The sequence below is a fragment of the Panthera uncia genome, chromosome D2, assembly GCF_023721935.1.
Source record: "Panthera uncia isolate 11264 chromosome D2, Puncia_PCG_1.0, whole genome shotgun sequence".
NCBI classification, from domain to species: Eukaryota; Metazoa; Chordata; class Mammalia; order Carnivora; family Felidae; genus Panthera; species Panthera uncia.
In genome coordinates, this window is record NC_064818.1 from 83961389 (window position 1) to 83985573 (window position 24185).

General features: G+C 61.8%; 2 protein-coding genes across 2 annotated transcripts in view; both read left to right on the forward strand.

Annotated features, from left to right (window-relative positions):
* JAKMIP3 (Janus kinase and microtubule interacting protein 3) overlaps positions 1 to 6833 on the forward strand; it is a 109277-nt gene extending 102444 nt beyond the window's left edge. Inside the window, 1 exon segment of the mRNA XM_049645905.1 lies at positions 4323 to 6833. The gene's annotated coding sequence lies outside the window, so the exon portion shown is untranslated.
* A 1005-nt stretch (positions 6834 to 7838) lies between these two features.
* Positions 7839 to 22964, forward strand: DPYSL4 (dihydropyrimidinase like 4). The gene is given in 16 exon segments (XM_049645909.1): positions 7839 to 8154; positions 11611 to 11699; positions 12189 to 12373; positions 14369 to 14533; positions 15113 to 15174; positions 15269 to 15349; positions 16771 to 16839; positions 17195 to 17315; positions 18171 to 18271; positions 18273 to 18328; positions 18612 to 18753; positions 19454 to 19624; positions 19929 to 20108; positions 21782 to 21856; positions 21858 to 21948; positions 22783 to 22964. Coding segments are annotated over 16 exon segments (1938 nt in total). The 5' UTR covers positions 7839 to 7896; the 3' UTR covers positions 22875 to 22964.
* Positions 22965 to 24185: the final 1221 nt, after the last annotated feature.

Here is a 24185-nt window from a genome sequence, read left to right on the forward strand (position 1 = left end):
TGAGCGGACCTCGTATCTTGGCCGCGGTGTTATGCTTATTGTAGTGGCTCTGGGATTTCAATGTTCTCCGAGCCCCTTTCCAGCCGCACCAGCCACGTCCGTCTGTGTGGGGTTCTGGGGGAGCTGTGGCTGCCGTCAGGAAACTTGGCGACTGCTTCGGAGCCAGCAGGCTGGGTCTGGGCCCTGCTGCTGCCCTGAGTCATGCGGCCACAGCAGGTGAGGTGACCCGTGTCCACCTCGGCCTCCCTGAGCTATGGAAGGTTAGTCCGGAAATGTGTCGTTCTGGCCGGGTTCCCCGGAGAGACAGAGCCGGTAGAACGTACGTGTCTCTATCCCGCCTGTCATAGAGAGGGGATTCTTGAAAGGAATTGGAGGCTGAGAAGCCCACAGACCCAGGAGGGCCACCTGTGTGTCTGCAGCCCGAGGCCAAAGGTCCAAGAACCGGGAGAGCCGACGGTACAGATTCCTATGCAGGACTGTGGCCGGGAAAAGGCCGACCTCCTAGCTCACGGGTCAGGCGAGAGGTTTCCCTCTTCTTCAGCCTTGTTGGCCTATTCAGGCCTTCGACTGATTGGATGAGACCCACCTGCATTGGGGCCGCCGGTCTGCTTTCCTCTGCCTGTCGCTTCAAATGCTAACCTCACCCGGGAGCACCCACACGGACCCACCCAGGATAATGTTGGCAAACGTCTGGGCCCCCCCAAGGCCCATCAAGGTCACGCGTGAACTTCACCATAGCATTCAAGGGTCCTGGGGCACGTCTTCACCTGTGGCCTGCTGTGTGAAGCGGCCGCTGCCTTTCTTACATGTTTACTAAGCAGCCCCAGAGTGAGAGCCGGAGGAGGGCCCGGAGCAGGGCGCGGTGTGGGTGTGGATGACTCCGGAGGGGAGGACCGACCCAGCCCCCGTGTGGGCCCCGCGGGGCTGCGCTGTGGGGCCAGGGAGGGCGGGCAGGGCACCATCTGCAGGGCGAGTGGGATGGCCCTGCAGGACCCGGGAACCCGGAAGCTTAGCTGGGTCTGGGTGAGGCCAGATGTTTCTTGATGTTTCCCCCAAACCAGAGCTTTGGGGAAAAAAGACCTTAGCCCCAAACAGTTAGTTTGGCCGATTTGTTTCTTTCTGGTTTGACAACGTTTGGCTACACTTTTCCAGACAAACAGAGCTTACGTGGAAGGGCTCTGTTTTTAGCCTATAAGCGGATGCTGTGTGTGCGCGCGCGTGTGCGTGCGTGTGCGCGCGCGCGCCGGTCATCTGGGTCTGCGGCACAGGAAGTAGGGGCGGGTTTGGGTTTGGGGGCGGAGAGGGAGGATTGGGCCGCGGGGGGTTCTCCCGGCGGAGGGCACCCGCCCTGTGTGGGGCCGAGTTTCCGTGTCTCGTGTGCGTTTCTGGAAACCCCAGCGAGGCGCGGGCCTGGGGCTTTCCCCCGGCGCCCACCATCTGCCGTTGGCTCCGAGCGCAGTGGGCTTCTCCGGCCCCAGGAAGCCGCCGTCTCCTTTGCCAAGAGCTTTCTGTTTCGCAACAGTCGAGATCCCGGTGAGAATTCCCGGCAAACACAGATGGCAGGAGCCTGTTCCTCGCGCTCTGTTTTGACATTAATCAGATGCTGTTTCCTGATCCCATTTGCATGTGTTCCCAGTGGGCGTCACCCGTGGGGTCCCGCTTCTGCAGCCGTTAGCGAGGCTGTGGGCCGGTGCCCACGTGGAAATGCCCTGCCGCCCCCAGCGGGGTGATGGTCCAGCCTGTCACCCTCTTGTCCTCGCCCTCTTCTGTTCATTTTGGTACTTAGGAAGTGAAGGCTATTTGTGACTCTGGCGACCAGCTTACTCCTGTATCTTCTCCCTGGGCTTCAGTGCAGCCCAGTATGAAAATTGTGTCATAGCCTCTCCCTTCGGAAGGAAGGGCGGGCCGTGACGCTTGGTGTCCACCCTTGTCAGGACATCACCTCATCACAGGGCAGTCGTGTGCCCCGCAGCCTCCGCCCCCTGGGCTCTGAGCTGGTTGGGGTCTCACCCGCCCCACCGTGTGCCACGAGCCCCTCCGGTGTCCCACGTCTCTCCTGTCTCACCGTGCTAATCCACGTTACCATCGGCGTACTGGGCTCTTGTGATCGGTGGGGAGCCGCCCACGGCAGAAGTGTCCCCGACTTGCTCACTGCACGGTCCCCAGTGTGGCCCCAACATATGCTGAGGCAGGGCCTGGCCCCAAGACGCACACAAATGAATGGTTGCTGCATGAACGACCAAGTAAGTGAGCGGATGTCTCGTGGAGGCTGGGCACGGTGTCTGCTCCGTCTTACGGCCTCACAGTCGACCTCAGCCCCCGGAAGTGGGAAGCAGTGTGTTCTGGGGGTCTCCAAGGATGCCCCTGTTCTCAGTGAGTCACTGGGGTTCTCGGGGCCCAGCACACAGTGGTGCCCTGGCTAAGGTTCATTTCGGCAACATAGTCAGGAAACGTGGCTGGATCTGGAGGGATCCATAAGCAGATTTCGTGGGCTCTCTGCCTCCTGTGGGGACCACACAGAGCACACCCTTACCCAGCGGTGAAGACGTGGCCATCCGTGTGCACTGTCCGTCTCCCCAGAGAAGTTCCTTTGACGCTCAGAGTTCAGGTGTTCTGTTGAGGCTGCTCGTTTGGGGAGCCCACCCCTGCGCTCCGAAGTGTCAGGCCCTCGGAAGGAGACAGGTGTTTGCCATAAATCACATCATTTGTGCAAACGGTCAAGGCCACTCCACCAGCACAACCTTATGGCTCAGGGAACGTCTCAAAAGCGGGCTCCCGGATGCCGGTCAAGGGCTGACCTCGCAAGCGGGCCCTCCTACCCACAGCAGTCTCAGCTCCTGCCGCAGACGCACCGGAGGCTCTGGACCAGCACCGGGCCAGGGGTTTGGGGGGTGAAGAGCCCATGGGGCCGTGAGACCAAGGTCACACCCCGCGGGTGATCTCACCCTCACCTGCCTCGTGTCTTTTGTGGTTTCAACCTGGATGAGCTCATGGGCTGGCTGTGAGGACAGTCCGGAAGTCAGGCCCGTGGTCAGAACAGGGAGGGATCAGGAACACCTTGTCCCCCAGAGGAGATGGGACTGGGGGGCAGAAGGCGCTTGGGAAGCCTGGAATCCTGAAGCAGAACCGTGCCTCTGCGTGTGTGCGTGTGTGTGCCCACGCAAGTGCGTGCGCCCCTGAGTGTGGGGGCAGAGTGTTGCAGTCATGGACGAGGACAGAAAGCCCACCCCCCCCCCCTTCTGGACACAGTGGCAGCGAACAGAGTGTGTTAGCAAAGTCAGGCAGGACTGGCTCCGGGAAGAGGGTCCCGAGACCACAGGCACCCAGATGCCATTGTCCTGTTCCTCCACTTTGGGGAATGACCTTTTAGGACTCTGCACGTCATTCTCAACAAGATGTTTTCTGTGTTTGCAGGTGTGAGATGCGTGCCACAGGCAGTTACCTGCGTAGCTCAAGGGAAGCAGTGCTGTGGTTGGGGGCGGATGCTGGTGGGCAGGTGGGCAGGGCCCCTGGCCCTGGTCAGCCTGGGGTGTGACCTGAGGGAGCCCCTCTAAGCTCAGAACTTCAGACTTCAGTCTGCAGGTGAAAAGGCCAGGCCGGCCCTTTCACATCTCACATCCTAGAAACGGATGATTCGAGGGGAACCTACTTAGAAATGGATCCGGTTAACGTCACAAAGAACAGTGCTTCATTTCCAGGGCCCTGAGATTCGCGCATAATGTGTGCCACGTGGGCAGGAAGTGTGTGTGTGATTCCCCCGGTTTCCTTCGCCTCATGCGTTGGGGGGAGGGGTCTTCCTACTAGAAGGTGAAAAACCCCAAACGCACAGAACCCTCTGCAGCCTCTCCTAGCCTAGGAACGTGTGGGCCCAGGGTTCCCCCCCCCCCGCCGCGGGTGTCCGTGCCCCTCACCGCCTCTCACCCCATTGATGCCGGTGCTGCCCCCGCCCCACGGCTGATGTGGGGCCCACTCTCCTTGTGCAGAGAGGAGACCTGTTCCAAACATAAAAACGTGAAAGGTAGTGAAGAAATGGAACCTAACAGAGGCCCGCTTTCTAAGTAACGAGAAGAAATGGAAATCAGGCGGAAGCGTGGGCATCTGCCCGTGGCGTTTCGAGGCGGGTCTGAGGCCACGTCTGCACACGGCTTTGTGGGGCACCGGGACGCGTCTCTGCGGCTCCCGCACCAGCCGCTGGAGTCCGACTGCGCCGTGCGGAGCCCGTGCCCCGGGCATCTCTCCGCCCCTTCCCACCGCCAGTGTAACCTCAGAGTGCCTCGGATGGCTCACGCTAGAATAAAGCTGTTGTTTTCCCTCTTTTCCAGGGAGGAAACAGCACGTCGATGAAGCTCCTTTGAAGCTTCCGTTCCTGCCTAGCGCTCTGGCCGCAGCCCAGGAACGTCTTCCAGCACTCGGAGCCAGCCCGACTCATGGGTGGAAGAGGCTCTTCCATCGACCCCACACCCTTGCTGGCCTGAGGTTGTCACTCCCAGTGCTGAATTCGCAAGGTGTGTGTGTGTGTGCGCGCGCGTGCGTGTGCGTGAGCCTCTGTGTGTGCGCACGTGCTTGCTCAACAAGGAGACAAGATTTGGGCTCTTTTGAGGCACCGGGAAGTTTACGTGCTGCGTGGTGACACCTGCAGCCGGGTGAGAGTGCGGCAAACACCGCGTAAAAGAAAAGCAGACGGTGTTTCCGAGGAGCGGAAGGGAGGGGTGACTGTGTTGTCTGCAGGTGTCGGGTTCATCTCATATTTGCGTCGGAAGACGTGTCCAAGTCTGGCGCAGATGACTGGCACCAGGCAGGGCTTGATTCCCTGGGAGAAATCGGGAGGAGGCTTACGGGATCAGACAGAGACGCTCTTCTCTAGTGGGTGCAGGGTTTCTGCTGGGCAGCGTACTATTAGTCAGACTTGTCCCGGGACACCCGTCCTTTCTGTTGTCATTAACTCACGGTTACTTATTCACTTGGACGAGATACAGGGTGAATCCGCTGCTTCTCTGGCTGAGCCTGATGTTGGGGTTTGAGGACCAAGTCTGAAAGCTTGTTTCATTCTCCATGACTAGTGTTGCCTCATTCTCATGGCCGCATCCCCTGGATACATTTGATGTACCCAGAACCGAATGGCAAGCGGTAGTCTTGAGCTAATAAAAGCCCCTGTGGAGCTTCGGGTGAACTCCCAGATTGGGGCTGGGTGGAGGGTGTGACGCAGGCGTCCAGAAACCCTGTCGCGGCAAGCCCCGGGGGCGCTGCCGCCTCTGGTGCGGCCCCGCCCACCCCAGTGGGTCCTGCCCAGGGACGGCAGCTGTGCGGGATGGCCATTCGGGATCTGACGACGTGCAGTTGAGACCCAGCTTCGCCCCTGTTCATTTGGATCATCCCGATTTTGCATTTGTCTGGAGCACTTCATATTCCCTCCGCACACGTGCCAGACGTTCTTAACCACGGCTTTGTAGTTTCAAAAAGGGCAAACTAGGCAGGACAGAGAAGCATGTAGATGCGTACCAATGCCTATGAAGTTGCTTACATGTAAAAGGATGTAGCGAAAATGGCTCCGTGAATGTTTTTAATAATATCCCGTGTACCAAACCACATTTGTACCCTTGCCACGTTCCTGAAAGTCCCCATTGAGTCCCAATGTTAGTTCTTCTCTTTAGACGTCATTGTTTTTATTCGTGTATCCTGGGCACCTTCTTTTCACCTGATTACGAAATCCAGCATTTCAGGACTGGGCTTTTGCCAACAACAGAAAACAGGCGGGGGGTGGGGGGAGGCAAAAGTGGATATGAGCATTTGTCCCCGCTTGCCACTAGTGCAGTGAGCATCTGAAGAATTCAAGCGTTTTAAAATAATGTGCTCTTTCTAAATCCTAGAGGATACCTTTTATGCTAAACCAGTGGGCTGGATTGAATTTGCTGGAAGTATCTGTGCCCTGTTGTCGCAAACCTCCTCAAACAGGAGAAGGGTGGGTGAATGCCACTGTCTCGTGGAACAAGGGGAGGGGTCAGAAGTTGCCAGAAATGTTTACTGTGCAACCAGGACGTGGACGTGCTGACAGCATAACGGCATCAACGCAATCCCACTGTGTGCACAACACCCAGAACCGCACAGATGTTTTCGTTGGTCTAAACTGGAAATCCACGTGAATCGCAGCCCCCTGGCTGACACGGACGTGTGTGTGCACCTCATTTCCACGGTCTAGAGTCCCGCTGCCGAAGGACTGTGCTCTTCCTTAAAGTGCTCTGCCCCTGCAGAACCTGTAGCCTACGGGACACCCTGCGTGCCTTACACGGCTGTGCATACCACCCTGGTTGTCAGGAAGGAGGGTGTGTGGGAGTGGGTTTGGAGGCACTGTGACGTCCGTCTACATTTACCATCACCCCATCACTGAAACCTTAAGGTGGATTGTGTGTTTTAACACAGAAATGGATTTATATTTAGGCTCAGGAAAATCAAGTTGTAAATATATGTATCAAATCATATATTTGTTTACTGTATTTTAAAAAGCTGTATTGTGCATTTATGCAAAAATGAGTTCGGACTTGTTTTATCATGGCATTATGCCAGCTAGTATGTGTTCTCTTACTAACCACATTCTAAACACGATATTCTGTTCAGTGCTAAACAGTATTCACAGGCCTAAAATAGGTGCCTATGGTGGTCAAGTACAAAATTTTACACTTATTTTTGTATTGTGATTCCTATGATGTATACCAGAGAATTTTTACTCATTTGTAAATTATTGTACAGTTTTAATAAAAAATGTTTTAAATCTTAGAATATCAAAGTTACCCTCTTCCCACGGCATTAAAGTTTGGGCATATTGGCAATGCTAGCCACTTCTGTGTCCCGTGTCCGTTATCTGAAGGCAGTGCCACGTTTCCACACCGGGAAGGGAGCCTGGCCCTCCTGCGCACGGAGGAGCCAGGCGTCTTACCTGCAGCCTTACCCTACCTTGTGGAGAATCACCTGGAAGACAGGCTCTGAAATCAGAGGTACCGGGCAGCACCGGGCTGAGGTCAGCCACCAGGGAGGCTTCTTCATGTAGCTGCTTATCAAGTGAGAACCAGAAGAGAAAATGTAAAAAGCTTAGGAAAGTAAGAGAATTTCTGCGAATGAATGAGACTTGGCAACAGGTTTCACTTGCAGATGGCTTCACACAGGTGAGTAGAGGCTGTTTTATTAATCACCCTGGGGGTGGGGTGGTGGTGTGGAAGCCAGAGATTCGGCAGGGGTGGGACAGGTGCTGATCTGGCTCTGCAGAAATGCTCCTGCCACACCAGCACGAGTGTCCTCGAGGTGACTCTCATGTCCAAACGTACATTTTGAAATGCCGGCTGCGTTAGAACACAAAGGCTGGATGTCTTTTCCTGAAAAGTCACTCTCAGCAGGGCTTGGCAGAGTGACAGCATCGTCCTGTGACCCTGGGCGGGCTGAGTCCCTCCGCCTTGTCTTACCCCAGAGCCTTGAACTGGGGCTTAAGGGCGGTCAGGAGCAGCTCTCCTGGGGCGCATAGCCCCTCCCCGCCTTCCCCTCCGACCCTCCCCACTTGCCAGACGTTTCGGAGTCAGAGCCTCCGGCTGGGCGTAGGATCTACCACGGGGCTCGGAAATCTGGCTGGAGTGTCGACAGGCAGGGGTCTCTTCAGCGCGTGCCCCGCTGGGTGGGCGGGAGGTGGGAACCCTGGCTTCGCCCAGACGGAACTCGAGCCCTCGGGCCTGCTCGACGCGTTCAGCACTCTCTGCGCGGACAGCGCCAGTCCCGCGCGCGGGCTCGGGGTCGGTTTGGGGTCGGTTTGGGGGTGGGGGCGGGGGGAGCCGGGCCGGGTCGGCCGGGTCACGCGCCGTGCGCACACCCGCCGCAGGAGGCTCCGGGACCCGCGACCCCTCGCCCGCTCCCTCCATGGCCGCACGCCGGCCGCAGGAGCCCGCGGAGCCTCTGCCCGCGGGCCCGGGGACGCTGGGCTCAGGCAGCCCGCGGGCCCGGCCCAGGCTCGGCGGCGTTTTCCGCTGCGTGGAGGACACCTTTGAGAACAAGACGCTGCAGCTGGACGCGTCGGGCGGTGGCCGTCGGAGCCCTCGGGCTGGAGAGCAGTACAGCGGGCCACCTGGCGACCCAGAGGGACCCGGCGAGCCCCGCCGAGATGACCCGGAGGCCGCGGCAAGTCTGGGAGGGCCGCCCCGCTTGACCCAAAAGCAGGCAGTGAGAAGCCGCAGGGAGGGCAGGCCGCAGGGGCGTGGACCAGGGGCTGGTTCTCTTCCCAAACCCGCAGCCTCTCCGAGGGGACGTGAGGGCTCAGGGAGGGGCCTCCCTCTCCCTGACTGGCCGAGTCTGTCCCCGGGAAACTCGCTGTCCTGAACCCGCGCGCGTCGGGCCTCTTCTGCCTTGGTTCTGCTTCTCCGGTCTGTCAGGGGCTCTGGGTAGCTCTCTTTCTCTGCATGTCTCAGTCTCGCTCTGCCTTCCTATCTCTGTGCCTCCTTAACTTGTGCCCTTGTCCCCTTCCTCCTGTCCCCAAGCTTCACGCGGCCGGCCGTGGAGCAGCCTTGCGGGAGGTGTGTCCACCGCGGGGTCCCGGAGCCAGTACACCGCCCTGCGTCCCGATCCGGGCCTGGACCATAGGATGCGAAGGAGCCAGGCTTTGGCCAGAGGCGCCTTCCCGGAGGGAGTCCGGCTCCCGCAGCGCCCGGGCCTGGACTTGAGATTAGGATCAATCCCAGTGGCCTTGGGTGCGTCGAGTCACCAGGGAGCAGGCGGCGGGCCCTGGCAGGGCAGGGGCGAGGGCGGGGCCTGCAGGACTTGGCCGGACATCACCCTCTTTCCGGGGGCCAAACTCCGCACACGCGGCGGCCAGGACTTGTCGCAGCCCTCTCCCCCTCCCCAGGCAGCGTGCGTCCGCGGGTCCGCGCCGCGACGGGGGCGCAGGGGTCCCGCCTGTGGCCTTCGCCGGGGCCCGGGGTGGAGGGGTTACTGAGCACGGCTGGGGTACTGTGGCCTCCGCCGGGGCGGCTAGCGGGTGGGTACTGAGCACGGCTGGGGCGGGGCTTGAATGCAAAGGAGCAGCTGCGGGCCGGGGGCGGGGCGGGCCCGGGGGCGGGGCTCGGCACCGGAGCCGCGCGGCCCGGCGTGCTCGCACTCGGAAGCCCGGCGCCCCCGCGTACAGGCCCGGGCTCTGCGCGCCCCCGCCCGGGACCCCCAGGGCCGCTCCGCTTGAGCTAGGCCGCGCCGGCCGACCGTGGGGGCCGCGCGGGCGGGAGGAGCAGGATGTCCTTCCAGGGCAAGAAGAACATCCCTCGGATCACGGTGAGCCCCGCTCCGGACCCCCCTTCACCCCGCGCCCCCTGCCCACCGCCGGGGCCGGACCGTCCCGGCTCCGCGCCCAGCTTGCTGCGCTCCGCGTCTAGCCCGCGTGGGTGCCCCCCTCCCGGCGCTGGTCCTTCCAGCGAGCGCCGCGCCGGACGCACAGGTCCCGGGCCCTCCTGTGCGCCAGGGAGGGCGCGGGGCCGGGAGAGGCCTGCTCCCCCAAGCGGGGAGGGGCCTCCTTCCCCGCGGCGGCCGCGCGCCGAGGCGGGGAGATCCGGTCTCGGCGTCCTCCCGGGACGCGCGGCCTTTTGTTGGCACCGCCGGCCGGGCCTCGGGTGCGTCCCCCGCGCGGCGCGGCTGGCCTGGCTCCGGACCGCGCCTCCGCCGCGCGGGGAGCTCTTTGTCCGAGACAAAGCGCCTCAGCCCCCGCGGCTCAGCCTGGAGCCCCTGGAGGCCCGAACCCCTCCACGGAGCCGGGGTTCGGAGACCCCAGGGGAAGCGAGCGCTCCCTCGTAGCCGCTGAGCGGGCACCCCGGCAGCCCCGGCCCTCGGGAGGGGAGACCCCCCAACAACCACAAGCGAGGGTGCGGGAGGTCAGACGGTTCACCCCGCGCTGCCAGCAAACAAAGCCGCCCCCTCCAGGCGGCCGGCCGGGAGCCGGCGGAGGGAGGGGGAGGGAGGCGCCCCGGCGCCAGCTGGACCGTGGCAGGGGGCGCCCGCGAGGCTGAGACCCGACTCTGGAGTTGACCTCGTCAGGAGGGCGGTGGGCTTGCGGATTCCCGTCCTGAGAGATACTCCGGGAGGAAGGAGCCCCTGTCCTTCCCGGACTGGAGGGGGTCTTGCCTCGACTGGCTCGGGGTCCAGCCTGATTGGGGAAGTCTGCCAGTGGCTTGCACGGGGTTGGGGTTTTGGTGGGGGGGGGGGGGAATCAGACACAAGATGGCTTGTTTAGGGGAACTTCCAGCCTCATCCTGGTGAGCACCTCATCCCAGCTGCATTTCCCTCTTGGTTCCAAACCCAGGAAGGTTCCCAAAGTGTGAGTTCAGGTGCCTGGGAAGGGGAGGGATGTAAAAGACCACAAGTAAGGTCTTCCTACCTGGGTGGGGCGGGGCACACAGACCACAAGTGTCTTCCTGCCTGAGGGGGGGGGGGGCAAAAAAACCACAAGTAAGGTTTTCCTCCCGGGGGGGGGGGGGCACACAGGCCACATGTGTCCTCCTGCCTGGGTTGGGGGGACACACAGACCACAGCTCTCTTCTGCCAAAGCCTTCGTCTTCCTGGTCAGGGTTTCCTTGGGCTTACTTGAGGATGGTCGGTCCACTGGGGGCTGCACTTGGCCCGTGGCCTGGCTCATCAGCTGTTTTGTAGACAGTGGGGGGTGGTTTTACGAATCAATACAATCCTGAGAAGTCAGTCCAAATGGAAATGAGGACGAGAGGAGGATCACGTAGTGAGGAAGGCCCCCCCCCCCGTGACAGGTCATGTGCACCTCAGCGGGCTCTTGGGGTTCCTGCTAACTGCGCTGCACAGCCTGGCTCCTGTGGCCTTGGCTGTTGGTGCGTGGAGAGCCACGCCTCCCTGTGAGGCACACTTGTCGTTCCTGCCGGGCCAGGTCAGAGGGGTGTTGAGGCTCAAACACGGGAACAGGAGGAAAGGGCTGCCGAGCGGGGTGCTCGTCCACAGCCTTCTGTGTCTCTGCTCCTTTTCCACGTTTCTCCCCATCATTCTCCCGAGTCCGTGCCAAGTTCCGTGCATGACACCCCACTTTCTGCCCCACTTTGCACCTCCCCACCACTTGGCAGGGTTCCTAGAAGTGGGTTTATGGCTGCTGAGCACTGGGCCAGCCCCACCCGGTGCCACAGCTCCACGCTGTGCAGGTGACCCGCCAGCTGGCCTCGCCTGCTGGCACTTTGTCCACCCACGTGGGGTACCTCCAGGCAGCACCACGGCCTGTGGTCACCCTGATGTCTTCCTGGCCCTTCATCCCCATGGCCTCTCCATCAGCAGCTCCTGCCTCCCGAGTCCCAGCCTCTCTGGACTCTATCCCTCCTCGGCCCCTCAGCACCCCCAGACAGCCTAAGAGAGCACCAGGCAACACCCCCATTTCCATCATGAACACCGCCCGTGAGCCACAGTGGCCTCCAGACCCCTCTGCCCCATTCGTGGGGGTGGGAGACAGTGCTGGCTTCCTCGCTCATTTCTATGTGTACACATTGCATCCGAGTGTTCCAATCCTAATTCCAGAGGAAGAAGTTTGGGGGAGGATGTTGAATAGCTCAATTTGGAGAAAACCTGTCTTTTGTTTGCTTCCAATAGAGTGACCGCCTTTTGATCAAAGGCGGGAAGATCGTGAATGATGACCAGTCCTTTTATGCTGATTTGTATGTGGAAGACGGTTTGATAAAGTAAGTTTCTGCCTCAAATATCTTCACAGATCACACGTGTGCACACTGATTGCACATTGTCCACAAGTTTACCTTTGGGTGAACTCCACCTAAATGTTTTGTTTTGCTTTGTTTTTCTTTTCCAAAATCCCGTTCCCTGGAAAGAGCCCCAGCCCAGGCCTTTAGTGACAACAGAATCTTGCCAGTTAGTGGCAAGGTCTTGGGAAGCAGGACAGTGGCTCACACATTTATGTGTGTTATCACAGCTGTAGGATGATTCAGGGCTCGAGGTAGGTGCTTAATAAATACTTACTGACCACACCTGTCAGCGTCTCTGCTCCTGTCAGCGGCTCTAGTCCCTAGAGCAACACGTGGAACCCAGGTGGGCACCGCAGGGCAGTGCCCAGGGTGGGTCTTCTGTGTTGACTGTCTCAACCCCACGGCTGGTATGTCATGCTCTCTGACGGTCTCCGGAGGCCAGACCAGTTAAGTAATCTTTGTTGCTTTCAGACAAATTGGAGAAAACCTCATTGTCCCTGGAGGCATCAAAACCATCGACGCCCATGGCCTGATGGTCCTGCCAGGCGGAGTGGACGTCCACACGAGGCTGCAGATGCCCGTCCTGGGCATGACGCCAGCTGATGACTTCTGCCAGGGGACCAAGGCCGCCCTAGCGGGAGGGACCACCATGATACGTGAGTGTCTCCCGCGTGCAAAGCATCCATCCCAGGCTCTGCCGGCCAGGCTTCTGTGTTGCAGGAAGAGCCTTACAATAGAGCGATTTTTTGGTCTATTTCCCTTTATTACCTTTCAGTCTAAGAAAGCTTCGCGTATGCTTTTGTTCTCCCCGTTCACGTTGTGAGTCATCTTGCCTTGGCCAGCTCCGGCGTGCTCCTGGGATTTCCATGGGAGCAAATGGATGTGTGCCCAGGAATTTCTTATTTCCTGGGAAGCTGGCAGCCGGCCAAGGACTAGGTTTTCCAAACCAAAATGCCTTGCATGAGGGGAGGGGTCATGTCTGAAGCAGACACGTTTGCTCCTGAGCCTCTGAAACTCGGTTTGCACAAAGTTCCTGCCCATGTCGAGAAGGAGGCTACGTTTTCAGAAAAAGCACGACAGGAATACTTACTGTTATCTGATCAACAGCCACCAGAGTTGCCCTTTCTTCAGTGCTGGCTCTGTGCCACCTGCAGCTTGTAAACCCTGGGAGCTCGGCAGACAAGCCCCGCCTACCTAACGGCTTGCAAGGCGGATTCACCTGCCCGAGGTGAACCTGACTGTGCTAAGCTCAGAGCCAGGACGAGACCCCAGCCCTCCTCTCATGGCCTTGAATGCCACCAGCTGGGCGGTGCCGAGTGCAGGCACCCTGCTGTGGTTAAGACCTGGTCTAACACGCCTGGTTGAACCCTGGCTTCACGTTCCAGCTGTTTGACTTCAGTAACTCACCTAACTTCTAGAAGCCACGCTTTGCTAACCTGTGAGGCGGGCGGGAGGGGAAGAGCCTCCTTAGACGGCTGTGGGGACTAAGGGAGTCAGTGCACAAGTTGCTCTGTTGTGCCTGGCACGCGGTGCATGCTGTCAGTGCTGCCACCAGGAAGGCTGCCCTGAGGACTCTGGGCTGCTTCACAAGTTATGTTTAGCTATTGGCCAAACCACGGCTTCGTTTGGTTTACTCAACCATGAAGCAAACACCAACAAGCCAACAATGGTCTTGTTTTTTAGTTTGAGGAGACTGGCCATTTTAGGTCACTGCTCATGCTCATCACTGGTGGCCCCGGCCAGCCAGGACACTTTGTGATTGTTACCTGCTCGTGCCAGTGCCCAGGCATCAGACAAGCTGTGAGGTGTCACTGTGAGGACAGAGAGATGCTGTGTGGCTTGAAGCTAGCCTCTGGCTAACCGTCTTCCCCAGGCTGGAGCCATGCAGGGACCACAGGGCAGGGTAGCACCCTCTTCCCCAGGGTCCTGGGCGTGAGATCTGACCTGTGGGGAGCATGGGAGACCCACATGGGGGGGGGACCCACAGTCTGCTGGGGGAAGGCACAGCGTTTGCCAGTAACCCTTGGGTGGGTGTGCCTTCTCGTTGGCCACCCCTACTCTGAGCTCTTTCCCGGCACCCAGGGGAGACCGTGAGCAGTGTTTGGACCTTGGACCTGAGGTTGGGTGGGGGAAGTGATGGTGTAGTGGCCAAGTGCTCTCCTGGTTTCCCCAGGGGTGGGGTGGTGGTGTTGTGTGTAGTCAGTGAGGTTCAAGTAAGGGGAGCCAGCCCGGTGCTGCTGTTCCGGGCTGGCTGGCCAGGTTCAGCACCACGGACAGCACCGCCACCTGCTTCTCCGCCCTCCACTGGCCCTCCAGGTGCGCTCGCTCCCGTAGACACCTGTGTTGGAGGTTAAGGCCGCCAGTGCTCCTTGGGGTGAACGTGTCCATCAGGGCGTGGGTGGCTTGAGTCTGGGCTTTCTCTCTGCTCAGAGAAGGCCAAGGGATATGAGGCAGAAGGTGCCTCTTTGGACAGAACCAATGAGCAGGTTCATAGCAGCACCGGCCTCATGGAAGCGACCCGTGGCCTCTCCACGGCTTTTTCAAAGGCACTTCCTGATCTCTTGGGAACATGAAACCAGTCTCCCTTGGAGGCCAAGGTGGTTCCCGCTGACCAGAGTGGGGGCTCGGCTGACCGCACTGCCCCCCCACAGTGGACCACGTGTTTCCCGACACGGGTGTGAGCCTGCTGGCAGCCTATGAGCAGTGGCGGGAGCGCGCGGACAGTGGGGCCTGCTGTGACTACTCCCTCCACGTGGATGTCCCCCGCTGGCATGAGAGCATCAGGGAGGAGCTGGAGGCCCTGGTCAAGGACAAAGGTAAGGGCATGTCCAGAGGCCGGGTGGGGTGGCTGGAGGGCGGGTAGGCATGGGGGTCCACGCTTCCCTGGTATTGGCTGGAAAGGGCCCCTACCCCCAGCCCCTGGCCAGGCTGGACTCTGCCTCTGTTTGACCCCAGGGTGGGGGGGGTTGGGAGCTGGGGGGAAGAAGGACAAATTGGAAGGTCTGTTCTACTTGCAGAGGATCCAGAGCAGGAGGTCACCTGCCTCTGTGTCTGAGGGACAGGTCCTGTCACTGTCCTCAGCTGCAGCCCGGGCCCCTTGTCCCTGTCCTGGACGAAAGACAACAACTACAAGTTTTCCTAGCGTCCTTTTAGGAAGGGAATACTTTCCAACCGCAGTTCTCTGTGCTGTCTGCACTGAAAAGCCAGTCTGTGAACAAGGCTTAATTTCTTTTAATCAAAAGTCCTGAAGCAAAACCCACATCACAGCTTCTTGGGGATTTGACACAAGTTAGTTACGAGCAGGCCCGTGGGAGAGGAGATCAGGGAGCAGGGGAGCCTCCCGGGCGTCGGACCGACAGCGGCTGGGCATCTGATCCCCCCTGCTTGTCCTCCAGGCGTGAACTCTTTCCTGGTCTTCATGGCGTACAAGGACAGGTACCAGTGCACCGACGGCCAGGTGAGGGCAGGGGCTGAGAGGAGGGGACAGCGGGTGCTTCAGGCCGCTGGCAGGGTGCACACAGCCCCACATGCCTTGTGCACTCTCTTCCCAGATGTACGAGATCTTCAGCATCATCCGGGACCTGGGTGCCCTGGCCCAAGTGCACGCAGAGAACGGGGACATCGTGGAAGAGGTGCCCGGAGGGCTGCCTGCAGGATGGGCGGGGGCGGATGAGGGGTCGGGTGGCTTCTGGACACTCACATGTGGGCACTTTGTCGCACAAACCCCCAGGGAGGGAACAGTGGACATATTCTGGTAGGCAGGCTGCCCTGGATCAGAGGTCAAGCAAGCAGGGAGTTGGGGGGCCTGGGGGCTTTTGTCCATAATAGAGATTCCTCCGTGATCATCACACTTCTTTTTCTTTTCAATTTTTTTAACGTTTATTCATTTTTGAGGAGGGGGGGAGGGGCCGAGAGAGAGAGGGAGACACAGAATCCGAAGCAGGCTCCAAGCTCTGAGCTGTCGGCACAGAGCCCGACGTGGGGCTCAAACCCACGGACCGTGAGATCATGACCTGAGCCGAAGTCGGATGCTTAACTGACTGAGCCCCCCAGGCGCCCCTGATCATCACACTTCTTATCAGAAGTTTCCCAGAACCAAAATGTTGCTTCCGGGGAGACCGAGACAGGCTTTCCTGGTGTCCTCTGCCCCTGTGGATCGAGGCCCCACAGAGAATTAATTGTTCCTTGTGGTCACTGAACACAGGTCCTGGCCCCCACCTGCCCCTGTGCCTGGGCTGTGGGGTCGGCGCCCGCAGGTACAGATGCTGTGGGTGCTGGGAGGTGCGGGGGCTCCTCACGGGGCAGCATGCCTCCCTGGCATCCCAGATACAGAGAAGCTTCCTGGTGGGTTGGGCTCTGCCTCATCCCCAGTTGAAAGCAAAGTGGTGACACCTGGGGAGGGGCACGCGGGGTTCCCAGGTCCTCATCCACCCACCCCGCCACGAGAGCGCCAGGTGCTGTGTGTGGCCTCTCTGGTCCAAGGCCAGGCCGGGCTTCAGTTAGGAGAACGCTGTGGGTCTGGCTCAGTACGCAGGCAGGTGGGCAGAGCATGCCAGGGAGACCCCACCAGTGTGGGGAGTCGTGTTATTGGGTCCACGGGATTCTGCTTCTCGCCGGTTCTTCACGGTGACTCCCGGATCCACATATTCATGCGAGAGGCACAGATCTTCAAGGGCGTGCTGGGGAAGGTGCATTCTGTCCACCCCTGACGGCGGAGCCCCCAGTGTACTCCTGGATGCCCCCTGCTGGCGAACATAGTATGGCAGGCGGGGTGCCCTCTCTAAGCCCCAACCTCATGTGTAATGTAGGGAGCTGGGTCACTCCTCTCCAGACCCACCCTACTCCTCCGTTCTGAGTTCTCTGTACTTGGTGATTCGGGGGCCTGGAGGCCCAGAGCTCAGTGTAGGGGAGGAGCGCTCACATGAGCGTCAGGGGGGCAGGGCACATCTTGGGGGCGGGGTCTCCTGGGCTGCCTACATCACACCCAGACTGAGGCTCTGTGAGACTCTGGCTGTACCCGGGCCGGACTGTGATGTCCTGTCCATGTTTTTAGGAGCAGAAGCGGTTGCTGGAACTTGGCATCACCGGCCCCGAGGGCCACGTGCTCAGCCGCCCCGAGGAGGTAGGAGTTTGCCCGCTGAGCGCCGTCCCAGCCCTGACCGCATCCCAGACAGCCACTTCACGGGAGTGGACCTGACCCCGTGGGCGTCTAGGGCTGTGACTCGCTGGTCCTCCTCTGGCTCATGTCCCCCATCACCACTGGTGGTCCTTTACCCAAGGCCAAGAAGGCGGTGAGGTCAGGCTCTGGGAACCACGTGGGTCAACCTAGACCCTCCTGGGCACTGAACTGCAGGCTGGGGTCCTCAGTCACTCACGCTACCCCCTCTGGGCCCGGGATCTGTGGGTGATGGTGGCCGTCCATGCCCACACCGGTCAGGAGGCCCCAGGGCCCGCTCAGTCTGAGCTCCCGTCCCCAGGTGGAGGCCGAGGCCGTGTACCGTGCCATCACCGTTGCCAAGCAGGCCAACTGCCCCCTGTACGTCACCAAAGTGATGAGCAAGGGTGCGGCCGACATGGTCGCCCAAGCCAAGCGCAGGGGTGAGTGCCGGGCTCTGGGCCCCAGACGCTTGGGGGCGGGGGCGGATCTCTCAGGGATCGGGGGTCGCGTTCTCAGGACTGGGGGCCCAGCTGGCTGAACTGAGGCTCAGAGCAGGGCAGGCCTGATGGAGAAGCAGTGGCCACCCTGCCTGGCCTCTCAGCGGTGGGGCCTCGGGCGGGGGCTCCAGGGGTGAGTCCTGCGGGAGACACAGGCGCCCTGTCCCTGTACAGGTGGGGCCGGGCCTCCTGTCTCGTTGAGGTAGCAGCTGTTCACCAGGGGCCATGAAACAAGGGGCCCGTCGGTCCTCTGTGCACAGAAGCGACACAGCTGTGCGTGCGTGTGTGTGTGTGTGTGCGCGTGTATGGCGCGTGTGTGTGTGAGGGACAGCTGACCCTATGCCTGATGGGACCCCGCCCCCCTGCCCTGCGCTGGGAGCCCCACATCACTGTGTGCTGGGTGCCTCCGTGCCTCCAGGAGCTGGGGTGCACACACTGCGAGCCCGGGTGGCCTCTGCCCATAGAACGCCCCCAGTGGAGGAGGCGGTGGGGACACAGAAGAACGGGGGTCCTAGGGGACAGGCCTCAGACCAGCAGGGGCAGGCAGAGTTGACCACGTTTCCTGCCCTCGGCCCAGCTGATTCCCCGGCAGGCCCGACCTCTGGCAGGTGGTGTGAAGGGGAGGGTATGGAGGGGACCCCCACGTGGGAAGGTCCGGGTGTCCTGGAAGGCAGAGACGAGCCATCCAGGGTTTGGAAATTGAGGGGCGTAGCAAGAGCACAGCGCGAAGGGCCCTACCCTGCCCGGGTCCGGGGGGCACGCAGCCTGTGGGGGTGCCTCTCACGGGCCTCCCTGCAGGGGTGGTCGTGTTTGGGGAGCCCATCACCGCCAGCCTGGGCACCGACGGCTCCCACTACTGGAGCAAGAACTGGGCAAAGGCCGCGGCCTTCGTCACGTCCCCCCCCCATCAACCCGGACCCCACCACCGCAGACCGCCTCACCTCCCTGCTGTCCAGGTAAGAAGCCCCTCCGGGCGCCCCGCCACGACCTCAGCCCCCAGCAGCCCTGGGCTTCTGCACGAGCCGCGGGCCGGGACCCCCCCCGGGCAGAGAACCCATGCCGATCCGTCCTGGCCCTCCCGTCCCCGTGCTGAGCCACCGGCCGTGCCCAGCGCTGCTCCGGGACAGCCTCCGGCCCCCGTGGGCTGTGCTGGCCGGGCAGGGGGGCGAAGCCGGCTGGCCTTGGCCGGCTCAGGAAAATCAGGCCGCGGTGGGCTCCCCTGACCCCCCCTTTTCTCAGCGGGGACCTCCAGGTGACCGGCAGTGCCCACTGCACCTTCACCACCGCCCAGAAGGCCGTTGGCAAGGACAACTTCACGCTCATCCCCGAGGGCACCAACGGCATCGAGGAGCGGATGTCTGTGGTCTGGGAGAAGTGTGTGGTGCGTGCGGACTGGGGGTCGTGGGCCATCCCCCCCCCGTCCCCCGCCGGTCCCTCAGAACAGAAAGCCACTTACCCAGTAAACACACTGCCTGGAACACAGGTCGGGGTGTGTCGTGTCCCCGGGGCATCACGCCCCCAGCCCTGCCATCCAGGGCTCCCCAGACATTCAATTCTGGTACCCCTGGAGGAAACTCCCGCCGCTGTGGGGCGACCAGGTCACCTGCAGAATGCATCTGGGAGAGCCGGGTCGCTATTTGTGATGGGATTATGCCCAGTCTCCCCCAAAGGCCTGACGTTTCCTCAGACTGCCTGCACCCCCGCACTCCCGCCCTGAGCTCCTCCCCCCGCAGAGGCCCGGACACCAGCCCCCTCTCGTCCCCCTTCTTCCCGAGGCCTGGCCACCCCAGGGGACGGTCATGTCCTCCAGGGGAGATAGACGTCAGCAAAACCTGGCCGCTGATTGCCTCACAGGGTGAGCACGGTGCTGGTGTGCAGGGCCCAACAGGGACGCGTGGGTTTGCGACAGCGGGGCCCTCCGACGCCCTGGGAGCACGGTTCTGATGCCGCCTGCTGCCTGGGGACAGGGGCCGCTGTCCACACAAAGGCCGTGAGACCAGACCCCCGAGGGCTGTTCAGACAAGCACCCCCCCCCCGCCCCCCCCCCCCCCCCGCCTCACCTTGGCCCTCTTGTTTCCCAGGCCTCAGGGAAGATGGATGAGAATGAGTTTGTCGCTGTGACCAGTACGAACGCGGCCAAAATCTTCAACATTTACCCGAGGAAGGGGCGTGTGGCTGTGGGCTCTGACGCCGACCTGGTTATTTGGAACCCCAGGGCCACAAAAATCATCTCTGCCAAGAGCCACAACCTGGTAAGAGAAGCCTGAGTCCCTGGGTCAGCGTCAGGGTCAGGGCTGGGGGAGCCCCAGGGACCTGCACCACCTACCTGCCCTGCCTTGCGGGAGACTCAACCCTGTTACAGGCTCATCCACAGGCCCTTCCTCCCGAGACACGCGTTTTAGAAACTGGCACGGCCCGTTGTGGCCAGTTCTGTCCGAGTTCCGGCCCAGCCGGGGTGACCGGTTCTCAGGGGTCCTAGAACGGGGGCCCTAGGGCTCTGAGGGTGCCGGTCAGCCCGCAGGGGGGTGAGGCCGGCCCTCCACCCTGTCTCCCCAGAACGTGGAGTACAACATTTTTGAAGGCCTCGAGTGCCGAGGGGCCCCCACGGTGGTCGTGAGTCAGGGCAGGGTGGTGATGGAGGACGGGAACATGTTCGTCACCCCCGGGGCCGGCCGCTTCATCCCTCGGAAGACGTTTCCCGACTTCGTCTACAAGAGGATAAAGGCGCGCAACCGGGTAAGGCTGGAGCCGGCCGGGGCGGTGGGGGGATGGCTTGGACTTCTCCGACCTTGTCCACCTCCACGAGGTTTCTCCTCCTGGTCAGCCTGGCCCGGCGGAAATAAGTGGGACCAGCACCTGCTTGGGGAGTCGGTTCTTAGTAGTGGCTTTATGTACTTTTGTTTTTTTAAATCTTTATTTATCTTGAGGGGGAGGGAGGAGGAGCAGAGAGAGAGGGAGACACAGAATCCGAAGCAGGCTCCAGTCTCCGAGCTGTCAGCACAGAGCCTGACCCGGAGCTCGAACCCATGAACCGCGAGATCATGACCTGAGCCTAAACCAAGAGTCGGACGCTTAACAGGCTGAGCCCCCTCTGGCGCCCCTCCATGCAAACTTTTATTACCCAAGAGGCACAACAAAAGTGGTGGCCGCCTCTCTGAGTGAGCGCCGTAGACCGTGCGGGGGCACCGTGGGAGCCCCCCCCACCCCGCCGCCCGTGCATGGACGCGCGTTCACAAACAAGCAGGGGCCTGTAGGCTTTATGGCAGCTTTATGAACTGGGGATTTGGGAGTACTTTCCACATCTTTCCTTCCTTCCTGCAACCCTTGGCTGAGCTGCCCCCTGCGTCTGAGGGACGCACCGGGCGTCTGACCGGCCCCGCGGCACGCGTAGCTGGCTCGCGCACACACACGCACACGTGTACACAAAATTACTGTACACACAGGTTTGCTTTATCCAGCTTTCTAGAAGGACGTTGTCTGAGCTCAGAGCAAGGAGGGCCAGCTTCCAGGGTGGGCCGGGGGCCGGGGTGATGGTCTCCTCCAGGGGGAAGGAGAGTGGAATCTGCTCTAACTCCCGGAGATGCCGCTGTCTCAGGGCGTGAGGGCCACACAGCTGCTCCCCGAGCTGGGGCCTGGAGAATGCGGCCCAGCCGGCCCAGGTGCAGAGCCCAGGCCAGAAGTCCAGGCATCCCCCTCCGCCTCCCGCCCAGAGGGGTGGGGGTCCGCTGCTGGGCTCCTGCAGACCCTGCCCCCACACGCAGCCCAGGCAGGGAGAGGTGGCTCCCGGTCCCTCACCGTGGGTGCTGGAGGCGGGGTGTGGACTCAGACCCAAGCCGTCGGACTCGAGGCCCCACACTTGCCCCCCCCACACCCTGTGGTGACCCCCTGGGACTGGCAACAGTCACGAGTCTGAGCGTGAACCCCAGGGAGGCGCCAGCAGGAAACGGCACACAGGAGGGTTTTGCTTCGTCCACGGACCGTTTGTCCATCATGGTGGCTACTGGGGAAACGTCTCTGGCTTTGGGGCCGTTTTCGGGGAGGACAGGACCCAGGGCTTCCTCGGGGCTGGGGTGGGGGCTCTGCTGGGGCCATGAATGAAGTCTACTGATGAGGCAGTGGCCACGGGGGCCGGCTTCCCCTTCCTTAAAGAGGCCATGTCCTCAGGGCTGCCCTTGTCTGAGCGTGTCCTCTAGCCTCAGGGGAAGAGGGGCCGTGTGCACAGGCGTGAGCAGGGAGGGACGTGCACACTGTGTAGGGGGGAGGGAGGGGTGCGTTCAAGGTTTGCGGGTGGTCGCGGGAGGAACCCCTCCGTTGGCTGGGAGCCCTGGGGTTCCAGAGCCTGGCAGAGGGGGGCCCGTGGAGCGGAGCAGGCTCGGCCCCCCTGACGCCCAGCCCCCTCGGCCCCACAGCTGGCGGAGATCCACGGTGTGCCCCGAGGCCTATACGACGGGCCTGTCCACGAGGTGATGGTGCCCGCCAAGCCGGGGGGGCGGTGCCCAGGCCCGCGCGTCCTGCCCAGGGAAGATCTCGGTCCCACCGGTGCGCAACCTGCACCAGTCGGGGTTCAGCCTGTCTGGTGAGTGGAGGTGGGGTGGGGGCTCCGCTGGAGCGTCCCGAGGGTCAGGAAGCGCCCCCGGGGTGGGCACCAGCACCCAGCCTGTGGCAGGGTGGGTTCAGCAAGGCCGCAGACCACCCACAACCGTCCGCAGATGGGGAGTGTGGGGATGGGGGGGGCAGGACATGCTACCCCCACCCCACAGGGGCCAGTGGGGAGGCCCTCCTGCTCCAGCGTCTGCCCCAGTGTGGCTGTGGTGACCCCTACTTGGATCATTCGCGCTGTGGAGAGGGCTCAGTGACGGGGTGGGCACTCGATGTCTGTGCCGGGTGCCGTGTGGGGTCCGGCCCCTCCAGCCCGGGAGTTGCATGTCAGGCACATGAGGAAGGGCTCTGTGAGCACATGGGGACACACGCAGGGACACTGTGGAGGGCTCCAGGGTCCCAGGGTGCAGGCTGCCCCTTGGGCCTCTGGTCAGGGTCCTGGCTGTGCTGTGACAGATCCCTGCAGATGCACTGGGCCCGGGTCCTACCTCTTCCCACCCCTGATGTCCCCGCCTGTCCTCCCTCTCACTGGCGGCAGAGTCCCTGCTGGCCTCCTGGGGTCATCATAAAAGCTAGGGGCAGGCTTCTCTTGTTGTGGGGCCCAGACCCACAGGTGGGACGAGCAGGCCTGGCTGCCCCACCTCACTTCCCGCACACCCGCGGCCTTGGTGTGAGAGCGTCTGCATGGTCTGCTCGTCCGTGCGCCAGGCTGTCCGCGGTGTGGGTGCGCGGGGGCTCCGCAGCCATGGCCCCGGTTATGGGTGCAGCCAGCGCATCCGTGCCCCTGCCCTCATGCCCACCCGTTCTGCAGGGTCCCAGGCGGACGACCACATTGCGCGACGCACGGCTCAGAAGATCATGGCGCCCCCTGGCGGACGTTCCAACATCACCTCGCTGTCCTAGGTGTCTGCGTGGGACCCGGCGAGCCAGTGCTGTCCCACCCACGGGGCGGCGGCTGGCCGGGGCTGCTCACCTCACATAGCTCTCCCTTTGTCAGACTTACCTTAAAGGTGCTTGGCCTCACCTTCCCGCCCCCTCCAAGAAACTACCCTTTTGGGGTCCCAGGTCCTGTACGAGGAGCCTGTGCAAGGAAAGGGCTGAATTTGGGGGGTTTCACTGCCAGGTTGAAGAGGCTGGATGTGATGGCGGAGTCCACTCAGGTGGCCCCGAAGGACAGCTGGGTGCTTCACAAAGGCAGGGCTGCCGCCCCGCCAGGACCACGGGAACCACGGGGGCCCCGCAAACGCGTGAACAGCAGGCCCGGCCGCAAGGCTGGGGCGTCGGCTCCCATCCCGTTATGAATCACTGCCCCATGGAGCCCCAGGCCTCCCCTCTGCTCCTGGGGGTGAAGGTGCAGCCTGCCCCCCTTCCCTGTCCGCCTCGGTATGGGGGGGGAGCGCCCGTGAGCTGAGCCCCCTACCCCAGAGCTGCTGTGATTTCAGGGACCCATCAGGAACTTCGCAAAGGGCAGCCTTGTTCGTACGTTGCCAAGGACCAAACTTCCGCTCTTGTAGTAGCCCGAGTCCAGGGGAGTTTTAGGATCCTTTAGCTGAGATGCTCTCCTTTTACGACCCAAGTGTGCGGTCTGGTAGTTGATTAGCGCAGCACATCGTGCACCAAGGACAGCTGTAGCCAGGAACCTGCATGCCACCCACAGCCCGAGCGGCCGCCTCTGCCCCGCGCGGACGGGAATGGGGTCTATTAAAGGCGTCTGGGCTAGAAGCTGCTGGCGTGTGGAGCCCCGACTTCTCTGACCCCGCACCACGTCCCCACCAGCAGTTCGCGTGCGGGGCACTCGAGAACATTCGTGCTGGCTGCGCGGACGGCCAGCCACCCCTCAGGATGGTTCTGCTCGGCCTCTGGGTAGCGACGGGGCAGGGCTGGCTCTTCCTCTCAAGGGAAGGGGCCCGGGAACCGTGGCCGCACCCAGGCCTGCAGCTCAGACACGGCCAGCAGATGCTGGTGTGGCCCGTGGCCAGATGCGCAGAGCGAGAGAGTTGGGCTGGACGACCTCCGCCACGTTCTGACCAGACGGGCCAAGAAGGTGGTGCAGCCCCAGCCTGAGGCCTGTGTCCCCCGCAGATGTGCGCCCCGGGCCCTGCCCCCTCAAGACAGAGCAAACCAGGGCTTTGACTCAGAAGGCACTGATGGCCTGGCCTCACTGCTTTCATAGAAATCGTGCTGCTTCTCTGCTCCAGGTGTGCAATGTCCCCG